This window comes from Manacus candei, unplaced genomic scaffold (genome assembly GCF_025592945.1).
Source record: "Manacus candei isolate 608988 ecotype Guabito, Panama unplaced genomic scaffold, ASM2559294v1 h1tg000017l, whole genome shotgun sequence".
In the NCBI taxonomy this organism is placed as follows: Eukaryota; Metazoa; Chordata; class Aves; order Passeriformes; family Pipridae; genus Manacus; species Manacus candei.
The window spans coordinates 5,053,030-5,073,136 of NW_026138065.1; the positions used below are offsets into that span (position 1 = coordinate 5,053,030).

Below are 20,107 nucleotides of genomic sequence, written 5' to 3' on the forward strand. Positions count from 1 at the left end.
TTAAGAGTCAGTTATGGAGTTGTGTGATGTCTTAATTTATAACTGCTCATATGTTATGTGCTGTAAATTATATCAGCAAGAACATAGGTACTTCATATTTTATTACCATCATAATGTATCCCATCTGTACAATAATTCTGAGCTATTTTTTTAATACATCTCAATTCCTGTAGACTAATCATACTTCAAAATTCTGTTATTAAATGATTGTATTATATCTTTGAAGAACTGGCATGTTGAAATGTCATGTCCAAGAACAGTTTAACTGTTTGTCTTCATCATTCATGCTATGTCAGTATTATCTACAGTCTGTTGTCTTTTGTTTTATTGCCCTGTAATCCTATTGAAAGTCAACTGTGCTTAACCAGTTAATGCTCTGCAGAGTATGTTCTTCCCTGTGTTCCCTCGACTGTGCAAGGTAGTAGAGTGGGCAAGAAAAAATTTGTCCTGGTTTACCTCAATGGCCTTTTTGGATCTTATTTTCCTATGTGTTTTTGAGATTTAAATGGTGCAGAAACATGACAAATAGCAAAATCCATCACCTTTTCTTTATCTTTACACAGTATGTACAGGTATGACCCTTCCTCAGCTTTTTACTCAAACAGTACTGGAAATTGAGCAGAAACTCAGAAGTACATATCCTCTAAAAAGCTGGAATTACACAAAGGGAAGGAACTAAGTTACTCAAAGGACTGCATTAATCAAGCCTTTTTGCATATTCAGATGCAGTAGCATTCTAATGGAAAGGACAGGCTTTTCAAGGAACATAATGTTTAGGGCTAGGTAAAGAACCTGATCTTATTTTTTATTAAGCTTTTTATCCATTTATTTTTACCTTTTTCTAAGGTCTATATATATGTCTGGATTTTTACCATGTTTTTCGTGATGGGAAGGTCTAATGAGCTTCCTTTGAGCCTGACTGGGACACTCTCTGGAAACCAAAACTTTTAACTTTAAAACCAGCATTTGTCTGTTCCATGTAACTTGCTCTCAATAGAACATTATCATCCTTATCACAACTTATTTTTAGGCAAGTAAAAACTTAGTCACATAGAATAATGATTATCCCAAGAAAAAGTGTTATTTTCTTCTTCGCACTGAAAATCTCTTCAAATTCTAGTATCTCTCAAAGTTTTAAAAAAAAAAGAAAAAGAAAGTTTTAATCTAAAAATGAAATATGTAGCATGAAAATATATATCACCAATGTTTTACTCAGGCAACAACATGAATGAAATCTAATGAACATCATCTTTGTATGAAGGTCTTACTGTGATATGACTGTATTTTCATCCTGTGACTTGTTTTTTTTCAAGTTTTGTACTGCAGTATTTGCATCTTTCCAGGTCACTTACTAGGATACTCATGTGGTTGCTGTGAATGGTCTTTATAGAATTTACAGAATTCTAAAAGTTTAATCACAAGGTGTGCATGTTGATGCATACTAGGAATCACAAGAATAGCTACTCGAATTGTGTGAAATCTTTCTGTTGGTTTAAAGCATAAGTTTGCCCTGGTTTTCATTAGACAGTCTTTATGTGTCCTACTTTTAATCACAGAATCAAACTCAAAGCTATTGAGTAATAAGGATATAAACTGATTTGAGCCCAGAGGACTAAAAATACTTTTAGCTGTTCATTTGTTAGTTTTGTTTTGTTTTTTTTTAATTTTACTCCAAAAGAAACCTCACCTTTTTACCTGTTTTTCTAAGAATATGAAAATGGAAATTATAAAAATAGGGCTGCAAAAAGTAAGTATATCAGTTTAATTTATGCTGAAATAATCCTGCTCATTTTCCTTGCTTGTGCATTTAGTGAAAAGGGTGCGGACTGAAATATTTTAATCTAACCAATAAAACCAGCTGTATGGAACCAGTCATGATACACAGAATGTGTTATCTCTCTAAGAAAGGAAGTGGAAAAGAGTTCCTTATGCTCAAAAGGATGCTGAACTGTATCCTAGCATGTCATTGTGCTGTAGATAACTAAAAACTTAATTACCTGTTGTTAATAAAATAGTTCTTTTAATATAGATTTATTTTAAGTCTCTTTCAGGAGATGAAGAGCATAAAACCAAGTCTGCCTTGATATAGGGATGGATATTGATTTATTTGTACTGGAAAAAAAAGCTTAGGTATTTTAAGCTTGTATTTCTATATGAACTTCTCAACCTTTTTTTTTTTTTTTTTTAATAATCACAGCAAGACCAGCTTTATACTTGGGCTGCAGTCAGCCAACCCACACATTCAACAGATTACATTGAAGGAAGCTTTCCAAGGAGAATTCCATCTGCGTGGCCCCCACCCAAACCTCCAGATGAAGAACAAAGACTCAAAGTTTCGGAAGAAGGTATAGTTCAGACAAGATAAATGTGTAGCATAGGGGAAGATGCTATCTTTTAGAATCCAAGATATAAGCTTAGTATCTTAACCACTAACAAACACCTGGCTTTGAAGATCTTGGATTAGCATCAGAAATAATGTTAACTAGTATGAATCTAATAAAAAATATTCAGCAAAAATGCATTCTTTTTGTTAACAACGAAGATGTGTATCTGGCAACTGCTGACTTTTCTAAAAATATGGAAAACTTCAGAAGCCCACTAGTGGTGTACTGCAAGTTATTAGAGTGGTGTAAGGTATTCCTTTGTAGATTCAGCAGTCCTGTGCTGACAGAGGGGTAAGAAAAGTGTATCTGGAAAAAATAAATCAAGATCTTGTTTACAAAGTCAGTTTATCTTAAAATTTGTGAGGTTATGCTACCAGCCAAATTTCTGCAATCTTCTTCATGCTTATTAAGAGCTTTGTTTAAGATGGGAATTCAAACAAAATCAACAAAAAAACCCCAACCCTCTCTCAAAGAAATTTAGAAGAGAATTTCAAACCTGTTTTCTGTTAGTAGTGTTGATGCACAAATACCACAGTTTCTTGGAGGCTTTGCTTTCCATTAGTTAGTGTTCAGCAGCTCGACACTTCTGGACTGCATTCATCCCTATGCCCTCCATGGAGAGCCACTGGATATTCTCAAATTTTCCATTTTTTTACCACTCCTATTTTTCATTGCTCAGATTTGAAGAATTAAGTCATTATTTCAACAGATCTCTTTGTATTGCTTGTAGCCTTTCGGTGGAGTTAATTTCAGATATGCTTCTCTATTTATGCTGTGACTTTTACCTGTTGGACATCAAGGAAACATCTCTGCATTAATCTCATTCAATTCAGAGTATGGAATGCTGCAGTACTAATCAACTGGATTGTTGAGCTAGTTCAACTTTTAAGTAATGATGCTGTACTCAATGAAGGTGCTGCCATATGTGGTAGTAAAATTCATTGCTACTACTCTAAAAGCTGTGTTTCTCAACTTGGAGACTTAGCCAGTGGATGTGTGATCAGAGTATTCATGAACATACCCTGTACTCGAAAAGCAAAAGGGTGAATTTATTTTCATTTTATTTTCAGGTTTTAGCCCAGCATAGGCTGGTGCAAATAAAAAACACTTTTATGCTCTAAAATCTAGAAAAAAATTGATTACATGAAGCATTTTGAAATGTAAAGATACACTTGAAAGTGCATTTCTACCAAAATGATAATACTAAAGATTTTTAAATATATTCGTATTATACATGGTTTATTTCTCTCCTATATTGTTCTATTTAATACTATACCTACTACCTGGATGTATTGTGTACAGAACTTGTCTGTTCCTTATCTCAACCCCTCCCCTGAAAAATTGCAAAACCATTAGGAACATAGAGTTAAAAACAAAGTGGCAAACTATGTTCTGACTATTTCAAAATGTAGCATAAATAGTTCTTAATATTTATTTATTGACATTTTAGGTGTGATTTTTCAGTGTAGGGCATGGAGGGAAAAGGAAAAATTGTAATTCTGAATAAAACTCAGATAGATAATTTAACTTTTCTTTGATTGTTCATATGCTTGCCATTTGGAAGAACCTGGAAGTGAGTGATGTGAAACCTGAGGATAAACATCTTTCCCATTTTATGTATATGAACCATTGAATGGTGTAGGGGATGAACATTTTTTTAAAAGGTTTAAATTATTGTGTGTAGGGTAGCTATATTTTGTATTATATATAATTATTGCTGTCTGGATTAAACAGATAAAATATTAACATTAGAAACAATGGTTCATAAACAAAAACATGTGTTTTAGACGAAAATATTGATAGAGAAAGGAATGCAACAGAATATTTTTATATAGAGAATCTTTGTTTTTATTATGCACATTAATATGAAGGCAATAGTAGGCCTTCAAGTTTTAAGTAAGGCAAGATGAAATTCTGCAAGGTCTTAGGTAGTCTTTCCTAAATTAGCAAAGTGGTTAATCATCTGTTTAGTATAGTATGTATTAAATGCTTTTGCTGTATGCTCTGTATCATGTGGAGTATTGTTGGGCATGAGGAAAGGGCTATTAGAGTGGTCAGGAGGTTTTGAGGGTTTTTTTGTCAGGTTGATTGTTGTTTGTTTGGGGTTTTTTTAATTTGTTTTAGTTCTTTGTTTTGAGGGTTTTTTTGTCAGGTTGATTGTTGTTTGGTTGGTTTTTTTAAAATTTGTTTTAGTTTTTTATTTTGGGAGGTTTTTTTAGGTTGGCTCTTTATTTAAAAAGTGAAGTTTGGAAATACCTAATGTGAATTTGGGTTCAAGTCAGCAGATACTTATGCCAAAAACATTTTTCATTTCTGGATTCGGAGAAGGTTTTGCACAAAATGAGTCAACATCACCAAGAAGATCAATGTGTATGCCACTAATTTTCTATCTGAATATTCAAAATCCTTTCCCAACACTGCTTATGGCATTTCAGTATACCATTCTCACATCTCAGCACATTGCCTGAATCTAAACTCAACAGGGTATTTGAAATCCAATTAGTTTAATGTTTTGCTGTGGACATTATTCTACTTAACATATAGGAAAAGGCAAATAAACAGGAACTAGAGTCCAATCATCCTGTCTCCCATGTGACTGTTTTAACTACTTGTGAAAAGACTCAAAGACTATGCAACTTCTGCAAAATGAAACAGTCCCAGGACAATAAACATATCTGTGGGTTTACAACCTGAAATCGAAGTTAGTCTTTTTAAAAGAAAAAATCTAAAACCAAAAAGGTTACCAAAAAAATAATGTTTGGTTTGGTTTAAAGGAAAAGTTTGTCATATAGCACTCTTTTCCTTTCCTTAGTCTTTTTTTCTTTTTTTTTTTTTTCAACTGTGGTGGTAGTGTTTGAGTTTTTTTTTTTCATTTTGCTTAACAAAACTGAAATGCTGTTAGTTTGCTGGGAATATATTGTATTTGCTAAATTTTGTCAAGCTAACCTTGAAGTTAACTGTTCATATCACCCTGACTTCACCTTATATTAAACCCTTTTTAGAACAAAACTAAAAATGTGGGGTAAAAATAAGCTAGACAAATCTGTCAAATTGTTAAATACAGTCTAATAGATAGGAACAGTCTGTTAGTATTTTTTTAAGTACTTTTGAGTAAGGGAGGTAGTTGCGCTAATTTGCATGATAGAAAATATTGTCATGTGTGTAAATGTCTAGTAGTAGAAAATCAGCAAACAATAAACTTATTGTGAGGAAAGATAAAATGAATATGAAAATTTCTCTCAACCACAGAGAAATTTAAAATCTAAATGATGAGTTATTTCCTGTAAATGGCAACCTATCCAAATCCAGGTAAAAAAAAATTGATTGTTAATTTTCAAGGAGTAGCATTGCAGTATAATATACATTGGCAATGAAACTTCTCCCTTGTATGTCTCACCTCCCAACAGATGGGATTGTCAGACAGCTGTGAGAAGGTCAAATGTCTAGGAATTATGAATAACAGAATCACAGAATATGCTGAGTTGGAAGGAACCCATCAGGATCACTGAGTCCAATTCCTGGCCTGGCACAGGACCATCCCCAAGAGTCACACCATGTGCCTGAGAGTATTGTCCAAACTCTTCTTGAACTGTCAGGCTTGGTGCTGTGACCACTTTCCTGGGGAGCCTGTTCTAGTGCCCAACCACCCTCTGGGTGAGGAACCTTTTTCTAATGTCCAACCTAAACCTCCCCTGACACAACTTCAGGCCATTCCCTTGACTCGTCACTGGTCGCCACAGAGAAGAGATCAGAGCCTGCCCCTTCTCTTCCCCTCACGAGGAAGTTGTAGACTGCAATGAGGCCTCCCCTGTGTCCTTTTCTAACTAGAAGTTCTGGATCACAGCTGCTTCACTCTTTCTGAAAATGGACAAGATATTTCCCTGTTGAATAGTGGTACCTTTAAAAGATATGAGAAGGATACAACACAATGTATTCTCTGGGCAGATGTAACAAAAATATTTCTATTCTTGTCATGAGTACAAAATTAGGTTATGATCAGTAAAGAGGCATCACGAGCAGTAGCTACTAAACTTGGTAGAGATCTTTACATTGTGTAGCTGCTGTGGAGTCGTTTGTTTATTTGGTTTTTTTCTCATTATTTCCTATCAGGCAAGGAAACTGAGGCACAGTAAGGTTCTTTAAGGTCAGAAAATACTCTGGTTTTAAAATAAGAAACTGAATCTAATTGTGGAGTGTCTCCTGTTTTGCTGCCCCTTTTGAGATCTGTATCACTATCAGTGTCATTGTGGAAATTTCAAATTTGTGGTAGGGCAGAAGAGGGCCAGTGAAGGATATGAAAAAGGCAACATAGCTGGCAACAGTCATCAGTTTTAAGGACATCATAAGAACCTTCCCATGACCTTCTGTGGAATATGTATAATAGAACCATAAGTAAATCTTTTTCTTTGAATCAGAAATTTCGATCAATCAAAATGGACTTCTTTCAAGTTTAAGATGGTAACATTTAACATTGTGTCATAATACATACGTTGCAAATTGAATTTAGCCTGACTTTATTTATACATATAACCTGTTCCATTGATTGTAGACATAATTTGGAAATTGGGACAGTTTGCACTGTTTTCTTTCTAACTCTACTCTCCTTTCATTAATTTTTTAATATGTCTTTCTAAAGATAAATGAATTTTTTAAATATAGAAGTTTAAAATCTGTATCTTCTTTTCAAATTCAGAGTTGAAATCTACAGTCCTAGAAACAGAGAAGCAATGCATAGATGATGTTCAGCGAGTACAGGTAAGATTCTAACAGAGATATTATACCTATCATTTTTTAAAATGAGTGCAAAAGCAGTATTTCTTTCAGACATTTTTGAAATAGTTTTGTGCACTGAATGTTCTGAATGAAAACATGGAGTTTTTTATATGCTCCTTGGTGTATTTTGGTACAGAGATTGAAGGTTTCTGCCTGCCTAAGGTGATTCTTACACAATTTTATTGTTCACACAGAGGTAAATTAACACTATGTCTGATGCATTACTAAGCAATAGTAGTAGAAGATCTGGTTATATTAGCTAATCTACAAAAGTTCATGTAAGTATAAATGTCAGAGATTTTTTTTTTTATGACTCTCCGCTGCATCTTATAAAGGTGGTAGTAAGGGTGCCACACTGGACTTAAATAAGTGATGATATAATACTGGGACAGTCTGGGTTAAACTTGTGCAAGATAAGCACAGTCTGTTTTATCTTTTTAGCATGTCACTATATGTCACTTCATTAAAGGTGATGCAATTTGATGGGGTTGAGGAACTTCAAAATTTGTTTCCTCAAAAAACTAACTGCTAGACTTATCTTACTAGGTAATAAGACCATTCAGTTGTTTTGCAAGTCATTAAAAGGAGGCAAAGTTATGTTTTTCTGAAATACTTGTTTGAAACAAGGAGTGACCAAAAGCTCTTGAAATCTCGTTTGCCTTTTCTTGTTTCCTCCCTTCCTTGTTTCCTCTCCTGGGTTTGTTTTTCTGTGTGGTGTGGTTGGTTTTTTTGGTTTTTGTTTTTTTTTTTGTTAGTGACAAGATGGTTCAAGCATCACTGCATTGAGCAGCACTTGTGAAAATGCCTAGGTAAATGTATACTATTGATCATTAGACTTGCAAATTTAATTTGGACTTGCCCACATCTTTTATGAGCCATGTGTGGGAAGAGTAGGTGTATTAACGTTATGGCTTCTATACTGCCAAACAACATTAAAGTAGGTCTTCTAGGTGGTTACCTAAATTCTTCTACCTCCATAGTAAGGAACATTTTAAAACTAGAGCCCATTAATTAAAATAATATTATGAAGTTATCCTATATTGCAGTCTTTTAAGTTCAACCTAAAATATATCTGTCCCATGCTATTTTTATATTTGTTACTCACTAGCAATGGTTTCTACTATTTACTTTGAAAAAGTACTTTTTCCTATACTTCCAGAAAATTATTGTACGTAAGGAGCATATTTAATCTGTCTCTAAGATTTTAATTAATTGCAAGACACAATGTATATGAAAGGTTTTCTTTTTGGAAATATAATAACTGAAATATGTTTATGAATGCTTAGGTATTTTACCTAAAAAAAAAAATAATTATTATGAGATTTAATATGAGAATGAAGTTAAATCAGCAGCACTAGAGCACTGTGTGATTTCTTGAACAAATAACATTTGCTTCAGGTTGGGAGTTTTTTGTTATTTTTAAAACTAGCCTATTACAATTATGAATTGTGTTTGCTTGTGTTATTAGAGATTTCCATTTCTCTTGCTCAGTGTTGATCTCTTATGACAGTAATGTGAACTTCTTCCATTCTATACTATTATTCATCAATAAAGTGCAGAACTAACAGGATCACCCTGCTTGCAGAAAGTCATCTCAAGTTTTTGCTATATTATGTTGTCATCTTTGTTTCATTTTGAAAATCTGAGTGGAAGTTTATAATTTGAGGAATCATATGTGTGTATAACATGTTGTCATATGTTCAAATTATTTCTGTACAGTCTCAAGCAGTTGAGAGTATTCTATGTATCCGTCAATGTCCAACTGTATCAATCTATAAAAATATCTAGAAAGTAGGATGGCCATCATGTTTTTAGGTAAATCCTTTACTGCAATCAGATAATTCTTGGTGTTATGTTTACATTTTTAAAGTTATAAAATGTTATGACATATTTCTATTAGAGATATATCCTCTTTTATTTGTCTAGCTAGTTTTCCTTTCTGAAAAAAAGCAAGCAGTGGATGAAGTTACCCCAGTAGTGATTTTTCTCTTTTTCTTTTGATACATAAAAAGGAAGAAAGCTCTATTGTAATATTAGAAATTGATCAGCCAAGTCTTCTTTCCTCTCCCTCTTTTCTCTCCTGGGAAAAGACATTTTCCACATGTTATTAAAATAATTGAAGATGGTTGACATAGAAATGAATACAACTGTAACGTGATGTAGAAAAATTGTCTCATTTATGATAAGTAGTTAACTAAAGAGTTCAGAATAATTCTACATTAAAAGCACAAGTAACATAGAGAGCCCGTATTCTAGACTTTCTTGCCAATGGAAGGGACATTTATAAATATATCCTCTCAATTTCCTTATCTTTACAATTTTAGATATAATCTTCATGTTTTGCAGCATAGTATCCTAAAGTTTAAGACTGCTTTTTTGAGTCAAAAAGACCTAATTTAAAAAAATTACAACTGAAAGAAATGAGGATCTGTTGTGCTTGAGGGGTTGAGCTTTCTTTTAGTACAGGAATTGTTAAGCAGAGCCAAAATAAGAAAACTTGGCAGCCATTTCAAGTCCTGTTTTTGAAATGCCAAAGAGCAACAATGTCTGCTTAGTCTTCCCAGTGCAAACAGAGAAAAATTTTTTAGGCTCAGCTCTTTTAGTGAAGGAAGAAGAGAACAACTGAATGTCCTAATTTAGAAATTCCAGCTTCAAACCTGATCTTTAGACCTGACAGATGTACTTTGTACAGGAGCAAATTTCCACTTTGCTTTGTACCCCTGATCTTTTATGCTACTTTATCAATTTTCCTTACATTGTAACTCACTTTTCAGATTAGCTTGATTTTCTTTATATGGTAGGCAAAAATAGTAAAAAGAAGAAGGGGGGAAAAATATCCTTTAATTGCAAAATAAGTACATGAAAACTAAGCTTCAATTAGTAGTAGGACATTACAGGACTAGAAACCTAAAGTTGTTTGAAAGGCACCTAAATTCCTTATTGTGTTATACATCTTATTATAAAATTATTTGAAATTTCTAATTTTGATAATTTGTAATGGTTGTCTATTAATTTAAGAAGAGAGCCCTCATTACATTTATTTAAAAGTTAGCATCCAGATGTAATGAATCCTTCTTTATACCATTGATGATGCGTGGTCCCTGGTCTCAGGAGATGGGGTTTTGCCAGATTGTTCCAGTTGCCAGTAGTTTGCTTATAAGATATTTTACATTGAGTATTTAAACTATATTTACATCAGAAAAGCTTGCTATCAAAAAAAATCTTATGCTCATGTTTCCATCTCAGTTTTTCACTTTGGTTTGGTTCACCACATTTAAGCCAACAAATAAATCTCAACCAAAATTATATGTATTTTTGGAACAACATGTACTTCCACTGGCTCTAACAGCCAGACAAAATTTTGGCAGTTCTCAGGTGCTGAAGACAGATTTCTACTGCGTGATTTATTGGTGTGCTTTCCAACAATATCATAGGGAAACAATGCTAGTCTTATTAAATTACAGGCCAGGTTTTGCCATGGTGAGGATACTTCCTGCTTTATAAAAACATAAGTTTGACTCTTGGAGTGTCTCTTTAGAGTATTCCTAACTACCACACTTTACTGGTAATTCCTCTCTCAATCGTTCAGCAGGGACCTTTTTACTTACTCTAGTCATTAACTATGAATTATTGTAACTCCTTAGGGTAATAGCTTAGTGACATTTGAAATGTTCCAACTTTGACACTTAGTAATGCAAGAAAAAAGGTTTTGAAATCCTTTACGATAAATATAATATAATCGGTCTATTTAGAAAGTATAAAACGTTGGTGGGACTGGGATTAACTTTTCATTATAAAATGTCACCACTAGAATTTGTCTCAGAAACACGCATGCTGCTCAAAACTCTCTCTTAAATGAAATTTCAGAAATTATTCTTCACAGGTGAAAGTAGGATAAGAAAGGTAGATAAAAGATTTGGCTGAAATGGTGAAACACAAAAAAGAATAAAATAAAAAAGGGAGATTTTATAAACCTGTTTTTAGACTATCAGATTTGGAGTCTGATGTGAAACCTGTTTTATTTAGATATTACATGGTTTTCATCAGGGTAGAGGCCAACCGTAGGTAAGACTAGTGAACACCTGTTCGACAGGAGTTTGAGGAAAATTGGGAATTCTTCCTTTATGAACTACCAAACTGTTCTATGGCTATTGCTCTTCTTACACTGCTTGATTTTACATGTTCTTTCTTGAGATATTTATTCAGAAAGTACCTGGGAACAAGTGTGACTCCTCTTCCATGCCTTTGCTATTTGAAAGGTTACTTTTTGTAAGGGGGAAGAGAAGGCTTGTAGAAGCAATGAACTGCTACCCTAAAACAATTATTTTCCTACAAAAATATGACCTCCAAAGTCTTAGATTTCAGCAGCCAAAACAGTTACATATGTAGGTTAAAAAAAAAAAAAGGCAATCAACAAAAATGTATGACATATTAACAAGGATCTACTATATACGGTTGTGTCACTGAGGAAAGAAAGGATTATGAAAGAAGTAAATGTTCTTGGAAGTTTCCACATAAACCACAATAGTGACTAGACTTGGATATCTTCTTTTAAGGAGAACTGTATCAACGTAAACTTTCTGCAACACCTTGCCAGCATCCCCAAATTTCAGAAAACAAAAAACTAAAAAAAATTCAGATGTACAAATCTATCTTTTCATCTTGCAAAAAATAAACCCAGACTTGCAATATGTGGTGTGGAGGAACTCACGTTCTAATTGCAGGTTCAATGTGTAACATTAGAATTGGGGTATCTTAGCTTTAAGCTGATGAATATCGGGAAGCATATCTAGTGTTTTCTTGTTAGCCTTAAGAGTAAATGATATTTTACCAGAAATGTACAAAAAGGAAACAAACTTTGTGTGAAACAAGAGGTGATAGAACCCTGACAGACAACTTTACTGCCAGGGTCACAGGAACTGCTAAAATGCAGAGCATTTTGCTCAAGTAGTAAAGGGGAATCTAACCTTTGTGGAACTTCACTCACTCCAGGACAATTTAAGTGCATATCAAGTATTTTATGTTCATGAAATATAGTTTTTATGCAGAAGCTTCCAGTTTTATTGATGGGAATCTTTGATTCTTAATATTAGACGTTACTTTTCAGTTGAAACATTCTGCCATTTTCAGGTTTCTTTTATGGTTTGTTTTCAGAAAATCTAACAAACATGAATAGATTTTTCATTTTCTAAAACTGTAGCAGGTTAATTAACTAAACTTCTTAAAACAAGAAGTGAGATTCTCTTAATTGAACCCTCAATAGAATTTAAGCAGAGATTGTCTGTTCCAGTCAGTTCTGCTTCCTACATGACTAGCAGTTGAACTTGTAATTAAAATACTGTCATCTGATAATGTCGAGGTTTCTTAGGCCAGAAAGGAAGAATGAGAAAGCAAATAGAAATAATAAAAATAAGGGAAGAGGTATTTAACTAGAGAGTCGGAAGGACATCATAAGGAAGTCGGCCTACTCAACCACTAGATGGCAGTTAAGGATTTTTGAATGGACTGCAAGGCCCTTGTAAATCAATGCAGGGCAGTCCAGCAGACACCCTAGAGCAAGAATTCAATTTTTTTAATTTTTTTTTTTTTAGTACAAAGTGGTGGTTTTCTGGTAGTCAATAAGTTAGCCTATAAAAAGTACATACAGTTGCTCTGTTTAACCTAAGCAAAATTTAGTAATTGGAACATTTCTCAAAGCTAATTTTTGGGACTCTGTCCCAAAAGTAAGAAATAATAACAAAGGCCCGAAACATTAAAAGTTTAGAAAGCCCTATTCTGTCACAGTTAAGTTGTTTTGTTTGTTTGTTTGTTTTTTAAACCAGTGAAGGGAAAACATTTGGTTTGGTCTACAAGCCTTCTGGATGACTGTCTTTGTAGTGATAATTGAAAAGTTTTACTGCTGAATTACCATCATTTAAATAAAGAGGTCAGTTTTCTTTTGGATATGAAATTTATTTCTTCAACAACAATATTGAATCCATTTTCTATTTAGTTTTTATTAGGGAGATGTTAAAAAGAAGAGGGAGATAAAAGTACATTGGACATAATTAATTGACATAATATAAAATATAAATCACAGACTCCATATTTAAATAAAAATAAAGGAATATAGTATGTCAAGCCTGTGTAGTAGAAAAATAAAAGCATTTAATTCTCAGAACAAATGTTAGTATTTTGTATTATATCCAAACTTCACAATAGTTGGATTGACTTCTATTGTGTTGCTTGAAATGTTTGCCTCTTTAAAAGAAATGACATACTGGTATTATTTTCAGTGAAGTGACAATAGCACATTTTTGCACTCTTCCTCCTTATCGTGGTAAGACTAAAATTTGTTTTCTTCTAATCTGTAGTCTTCATATTAATTTCAAGATGAAGTTTTACTTCTGTGCTCATTTCACTTTTAAAGGCTCTTTATTTTGTTTTTCCACTTTAATTGAGGTAGCATGCCATATATCATAGAGCCAAAATACACAAAAAATCATAGCACAGTTCAGGTTTAAGTAGACATAAGGAGATCATAAGTAGACGTTAGGGTCATGTACAGACCCTTTCCCACCAACACCCTCATCCAAGCCAGGTTAGCTTAGATGTGTGGTGGTTCTTTTCTCAGGACTTAGCTCATCTCTGAGTATGGGTACGTGGTAATGCTAATATATACTTCCTGTTTTGTCTAGTCAGTGGTAAAACAGTAAGTCTTGCTATGTTTCTGATGTGTTGTTTCAATAACAGCTAAAGGAGATGAAAATGTGTGCTCAAAAAGCACATGTATTTCCTGTGAGTTACTCCTCATTCAAATACGACATATGTTCCGGCATTGATTAAAATTCTCAGGAAACTGCTGGTCAAGTTTTCGTGATTCATCTAGTGTCACAACTTCTTCATCAAAGACTTTTGTGAGAATATGGCAGAATATAATATAAATTTTGCACCCTGTAATCATAATTGACATTCTTCTTTTTCCATTTTAAGTATGCTTTATACTTACACAAAACCAGACAAGCTTTTTTTTTGTCATTTTAGGTACAACTTCTTGGAAAAGTAGCACCAGCTTGAAGATTTGGGCAATAATAGTGCATGAACAGTGTGCTTGCAAATTCTATTGAGTGGAAGTTAATTTAGTATTTACATACTTCCTTTTCTTCTGTCACTGATGGGGAAAAAAGGAGAATGGGAGTAAAACTGAGAAACTTATTTATTTTAACTAGAATTACTTGGTGATACTTAAAATCCTTGGCTCTAATATGAGAAAGTTTCATCTCTTGAAAAAGAATTATGGGATAGGGCTTGTATAGAAAGAATTACCTCTTTTCTGTCTGTGCTTGTGTGTGATTCTTACCCCTAATATGTTTCTTCTCTTGCCTTTTACAGTGAACTTCTTGTAAAATACTACCAGAGTACAGTAGCTTCTCTGAGGGAGCAGTGAATAGAAAAGCATGATATTCATATACTTATTGAAAATTCTGTTTAAATTGTTTTCTCTCTTCTCCTCTGACTCCTCACTTGTTTTACTCATGAAAATTGAGAAATTGAGATAGTACTCATGCCATTCATACTATGCATACTCATACTATGCATTCCTGGTTAGAGCAAAATATATATGAGCTGTATTCATCAATTGTCAAAATGCAATTTGTTTTTTCTTAAATTCTCTAAAACAGAAATCCTACTTCAGATAAAACCTGTAAACTCCCCTTCTCCCAAAATATGATTTATAATGGAAGTTTCATTATTTATATATGAAATTTCTCTCATATTTTGGAGCAAGGTGAAACCAAAGAGATTTTTTTATGTTCCGTGGTACCATACTATACTTGGATTATGTAGAATATTTTTGCTACTATAGTATTTACCTTTCAAATTTTTTAAAAGAATTCTACAGAGATTGAAGAGAACAGATGAAGAAATTACATTAGACACAGGAGAGCAGTATGAAAAGTGTATGTATGTAAGTTTGTGTGCATATGTGTATATGAAAAGAAAATTTCTTCTTGTGACATTCCTAGCAGGACATCTAATTTGTCGAGTGGACTTAAGCTATTTGAGAGACCTTATGCTATTCTCTTGGCATTAAAGATCAGGTGCTACCTTTTGTTGGTGTTGATCCTGAGAATTTCCACAGGACCCTTTAGGTAGAAGAAAGATAAGAAATGGTTTTCTCAGTAAGAATAAATACTTCTTTTACTTAGAAATATCCTAAATAATTTAAAAACAAAACAAACAACCATGATATACTGCCATACCTGAATGAGAACTTAAAAGAAAAGCTGAGGATAATTTAAAATCCTTGGATATAAAACAGACTAACCATTTTGTCTTCTACTTATATTTAGATCAAAAGATAGCTATCTCTAGGTTTTCTATTTTAAATTGATATAAATAAATAAAAATAGTAAAATCACTTGTTTTCTTTTTCTGTTTTCCATTTTCTGTTTTTGAATACAAGTTTTTCTTTGTATTTATTCTTTAGAGAAGAAGCCCAAAACTATTGATAAAAATTGTTACATATTGCTGAATGTTTGACTTTTGCTGTCAATATTCAAACTTTTCCTAAAAAGAGACATTACTTTTTTCTAATGTCCATGATACCAAAAAGGTTTTGAATAACCCCTCGAAACCTAAATCTTGTTTTTGGTTGCTTGGTTGTGATTGACTTTATTTAAGGTTCTTTCACCCAAAATGATACAGCCTTAGTTTTAATATAGCCTTCACACTTTCAAAGAGTTAGAGAAGGTGACTGACTTCCAGGCCCCTGCCTTCAGCATATTCATGGATGCATTTGTGAAGGCTCTGATTCCATTTCCACAAGGTTTTTCTGTTGTGAGAAGTAGGCTCATGTTTCAGGGTAGAGAAGACTAACTATCCCTTTCTACAAAGATTTATTCTTACTGTGGATATTTTTTGCTGCTTATTCCCTGCTGGAAGCCTGAAACAAAAGCAACATGTAAACCTCCCATTTTGTGGTCTGGCTGAACTCTTGGATAAAAAGGGCAAGCAGTGCGTAGAAGTATCATGCTCTGGACAGTTGCTTATCAGGGTGTGGCAAAGTTCACCTAGAAAATCATTAGCTTTTTTGATCTCCACTACTGGAGATTAAAGGCGTTCCAAGTCCTTCAAGTTTAGTTTATTAATGTTCACATTTTAGGTCATAGAATCCTTACTGTTATTTCTTGTATAAAAACTAGTATGGTTTTTGTATGTGAAAAACAGAGAAATAAGAATAGAATGAGTTAATTTACACAGTGACTACTTTCCACGTTGCTGCTCAGTTCCAAGCTGAATTGAAAATCAGGAAAAGACCTGGTGTGAAAAAGTTCAATGCCTTTTTCTAGTATGTCAATGTAGTAATGTTTGAGCTATGCTAGATTTTATTTTGTGTTTTTACAGAATAGATGGTTGCCTTGGCCCGAAAACACAGGAAAACTAACCAAATATTTTAGATTCATAGTTTAAATACTTTAGAACAAACACAGTAAGTGATACATCATGTGATAGGTATTTCAATAAACTGCCTAAATATGGAGGAGAAAATAAATTCAGACAGTTTTTATACAAATTTTTAAGGAAATCTGTGACTCTCAGGGTACCTGTTGCTTATTGGATTGCTGACATAGGTGGCTTGGTTTTAGTTAGCTCTTCATCTGCATAGCTAATCATACTCTAGCAGTCTCTTTGCAGTCCACAGCACAACATGTAAAAACCACCATAAACAGATAAAATAAGGTTATATTAAAATTAATAAAGTTCAACTTTTTTTTTTTCTTTCAGTACCCATTGTCTTTTGCATACTTGTTTTACACTGGACGAGTGATAGAACAGTTGAAGCAGTTTCTGGGCTAAATGAGGCAATGTGGAGGGATAAGCCTTTTTACAAGTCTTGTTTACTGCTGTATTGTTTCATGTCTCTCTAACAGTGAAATTTAATCTATGCTAGGACAGAAACCTTCAAGATTTGAGAGAGGCCTTTTGACTTGTTTTTGTTTTGGTTTGGGGTTTTTTTTGCAGGGGAGTGGTTCTTTTTTTTTTCTTGGTTGGTTGTGTTTTTTAAAATAAAACAGGTCTAAAATTTTCCGGACAATCAGGCTGAAAAAAATTATTTGTCCAGACTAAAAGTAGCATTATGTAAGACTGCAGTCATTATACTTGACTTCTGTGTATCTCCTAGGGTGGTCAGTGGTTCTGTGAGATTTTATTTTGTCTTGTCTTCTCTGTAGTCTACAAAAATTCTTGTTAGATTCCTATTGTAGCAAAATGTGGGGATAATCTAAGGTTTTATTTCAGTTAAGTTAAGAGTTACACTTTATAGAGAGAAAACTCTTTCAATCTTTGATGTACCTCAAGTTGATTTGGGGTTTTTATTATTTATTAAAATGGGTACTGTAAAGAACTGATATCTTATCCTCCTAAATGCACTTAGCCCAGGGATAAGGAACTCAAACTGTTCAGGAACAAAAACTTCAATAATCTAATCTGTACAAAGTACTTTTTCCTTTGACCTCCAGCTTTAAAAGTTGGCATTTGCAGTGCTTCTTCAAGGGTGTATGTTCCCTGCTAAGCCTGTGTTTGTTTATTTGAACTATTTGAATTTCAATAATTATTGATTTCTGCATGTAATGGTTTGGTAGTTTTTTTTGTCACCCATGATAGGTTATGACAAAACCACTTGGTTCATTAGACATGTCTCAGCTCTTTAGTTTAGGAAGAGTTACACAGTCCTGACGCCAGCACATTGCAGGCTGGTATAATCCATCTCTTGCAGTGTGTCACTGAGTGGGAGATTCTCTGGCATCCACCAAATAAAGTTTATGAGTTCAGGCAGGGCAATGCACTACAGTGTTTTTGTTTCAGGTCTTACTTGCTCAGAGCTATACTGGGGAGCTGTGCATCACGTTTCTTTATGCTTGGAGGAAGAAACATGGACTATTGTGAAAATGTGTATCCTTTGTCCCCATATGTACAACTTCAATAAAGTAGAAACTTCTCACAAAAAGGTAGTCTGAGGAAGAAACCAGTATCCAATACTCATTCTAATCTTCAGCAGTTCTCCCTAATGCTATTGGCAAGTTTGCCAACTTTTGACTCAGCTTCAACTGCTGTAAAACTAAAATGCTGCAATGAGCTAAGTGATACATGAGAATTAATTAGATGGATGCTATTTTGCTTGAACGCAAATCAAGTCTCCACCAGTACTTCTCATTTGACAATCACTGTAGCACTAAAAAAATGCCTGTTAAATGTTGTGTCTCCTTTTCTTAAGGTTGATCTGCAGTTGCAAGAAGTAGCTTTGAAAATGAGACAGCTTTAAAGAGAGAAACCTGAATAGAGATCACATTTCTCTGACTGAATTAAATTCTTTCTGTGGCTCTACTTTGTGCCATTCGGTGAGCGTGCGCGTTCAAAAATGTTTCACTTCGCGTAGAAAAAGGGCATTTATTAACAAAGCTGTTGGAAAGAGCATCCTTCCAAGTAACTGTACACTGCTTGTACCACCAGGTATTCCCAGGTGCTCACTTCCTGGAAGACCTGAGGGGTCTTATTTTGTACATCTTTATCTTGTTTAACTGTATGCTTCATTTCCTGAGTGTTCTTGCAACTAGGTAGCAGCATAGACTCTAATTCATGAGTTCTGATGTAGAGAAATTAAAAAGTTAAGGTTTTAAAAAATAATCAATCCAAATATAATCCTATCATCTAAATATGAATTCCACCCAAAGAGGTAATTTCATGACAGTAAGTGACAAATTGCTGAAAATTAACAAACTGCTGATGCAGCTTTTGGGCTTGTAATAGTGTAAGGTATTAATTTCTAAAATTGAACTCTAATATGCCTTTATTTTTCAAATATTCCAAAATTACTGCTGAGAACTGCCATTACATTTATTTTCAAAGAAAAAGATACATTATGGCTATTCGTAAAGTATATAAGTGAATGAAAGCTGAGAAAGACATAGATAAATATATAATACAGATGCACATATATGTGTGTCTATATGTATAGACTAGGTCTAACTTTCAGAGATATGGGGTTTTTCTGATTGGAAATTTAGTTGTAGAATGGTCTGTAGGTTTCAGTCGCTCATTTGATAGACTAGCTTGTCAGACTCCAGAGAGGAGGCAGCTGTAATCTGATCTTTCACATGTTTGAAGATCCTGGTTATGTTCTATCTATACAGATCAGCTCTATGCTGGCCATCTGATATGCATATGTGGAAAACATGACAAGATTGGAATGAATTGGATGTAATAGCTTTTGGTACACGTGAAGATCGAAGTGTGCAGCCTTTAGCCAGTAAAGCCAATATTCCCAGATCAGTGTACACACAAACCTATCAGTGCAACACAAAGAGGACATCAGTCCCAGATTCAGCATCCAACTCATTGCACATGGAACATGTACAACCTGATTAAAAAATGCTGGGCGCTGTTCTATAGCCATACACCTCTGATTTTTTTTTTCCTGCTCACTCTTTCATACTCAAGTCACACAGATAAAGCAAGGGTTAAGCATCCACCTTTCTTTCTTTCTTTACAGAAAGAAGACTGTCCCACAGTACCTGGGTCCTGGGTAAGAACTCTAGGCAAGAAAAAATTTCCTCATAACTCTTTTAAACCCTGTAGGTTTCTGCTGTGGAAGTGTCCTCTGGATTGAAAATGAAACTTCTTTTCATTATGTGTGATTTTATTAATCTCAGTCTTCCGGTCCTTGTCAAGAGCTTTTTGACCATCTTTCACATGTTTGAAAAATTAAGTATTCCCTTGCTTATTCTTCTAAGAAAATGGTATGATTTTCTTTTCCAATTGGATTTATATATAGTTTAAATTTCCTTTCTTGTTGAGGATAGTGGAAGCATTCTGTGACTTTCATTTGTTTGATACAGTCCTTTCTGATCTAGAGGTAGACTTTAAACTAGGGGAAAGGCAGAAATCTAATTAAACTGCTCTGAGGGCAT

General features: G+C 33.8%; 1 protein-coding gene across 4 annotated transcripts in view; it reads left to right on the forward strand.

The window, feature by feature from the left end:
• Window positions 1–20,107, forward strand: part of FMN2 (formin 2) — a 177,009-nt gene that overhangs the window by 48,235 nt on the left and 108,667 nt on the right. For 2 of the 4 annotated variants that reach the window (XM_051783770.1, XM_051783772.1), the window contains exons 4-6: window positions 2,198–2,345; window positions 7,078–7,139; window positions 19,690–19,722. In XM_051783770.1, coding sequence (XP_051639730.1) covers window positions 2,198–2,345; window positions 7,078–7,139; window positions 19,690–19,722 — 243 coding nt within the window. The remainder of the gene's footprint in view (window positions 1–2,197; window positions 2,346–7,077; window positions 7,140–19,689; window positions 19,723–20,107) is intronic. The other 2 variants (XM_051783771.1, XM_051783773.1) reach the window with 1 other exon arrangement.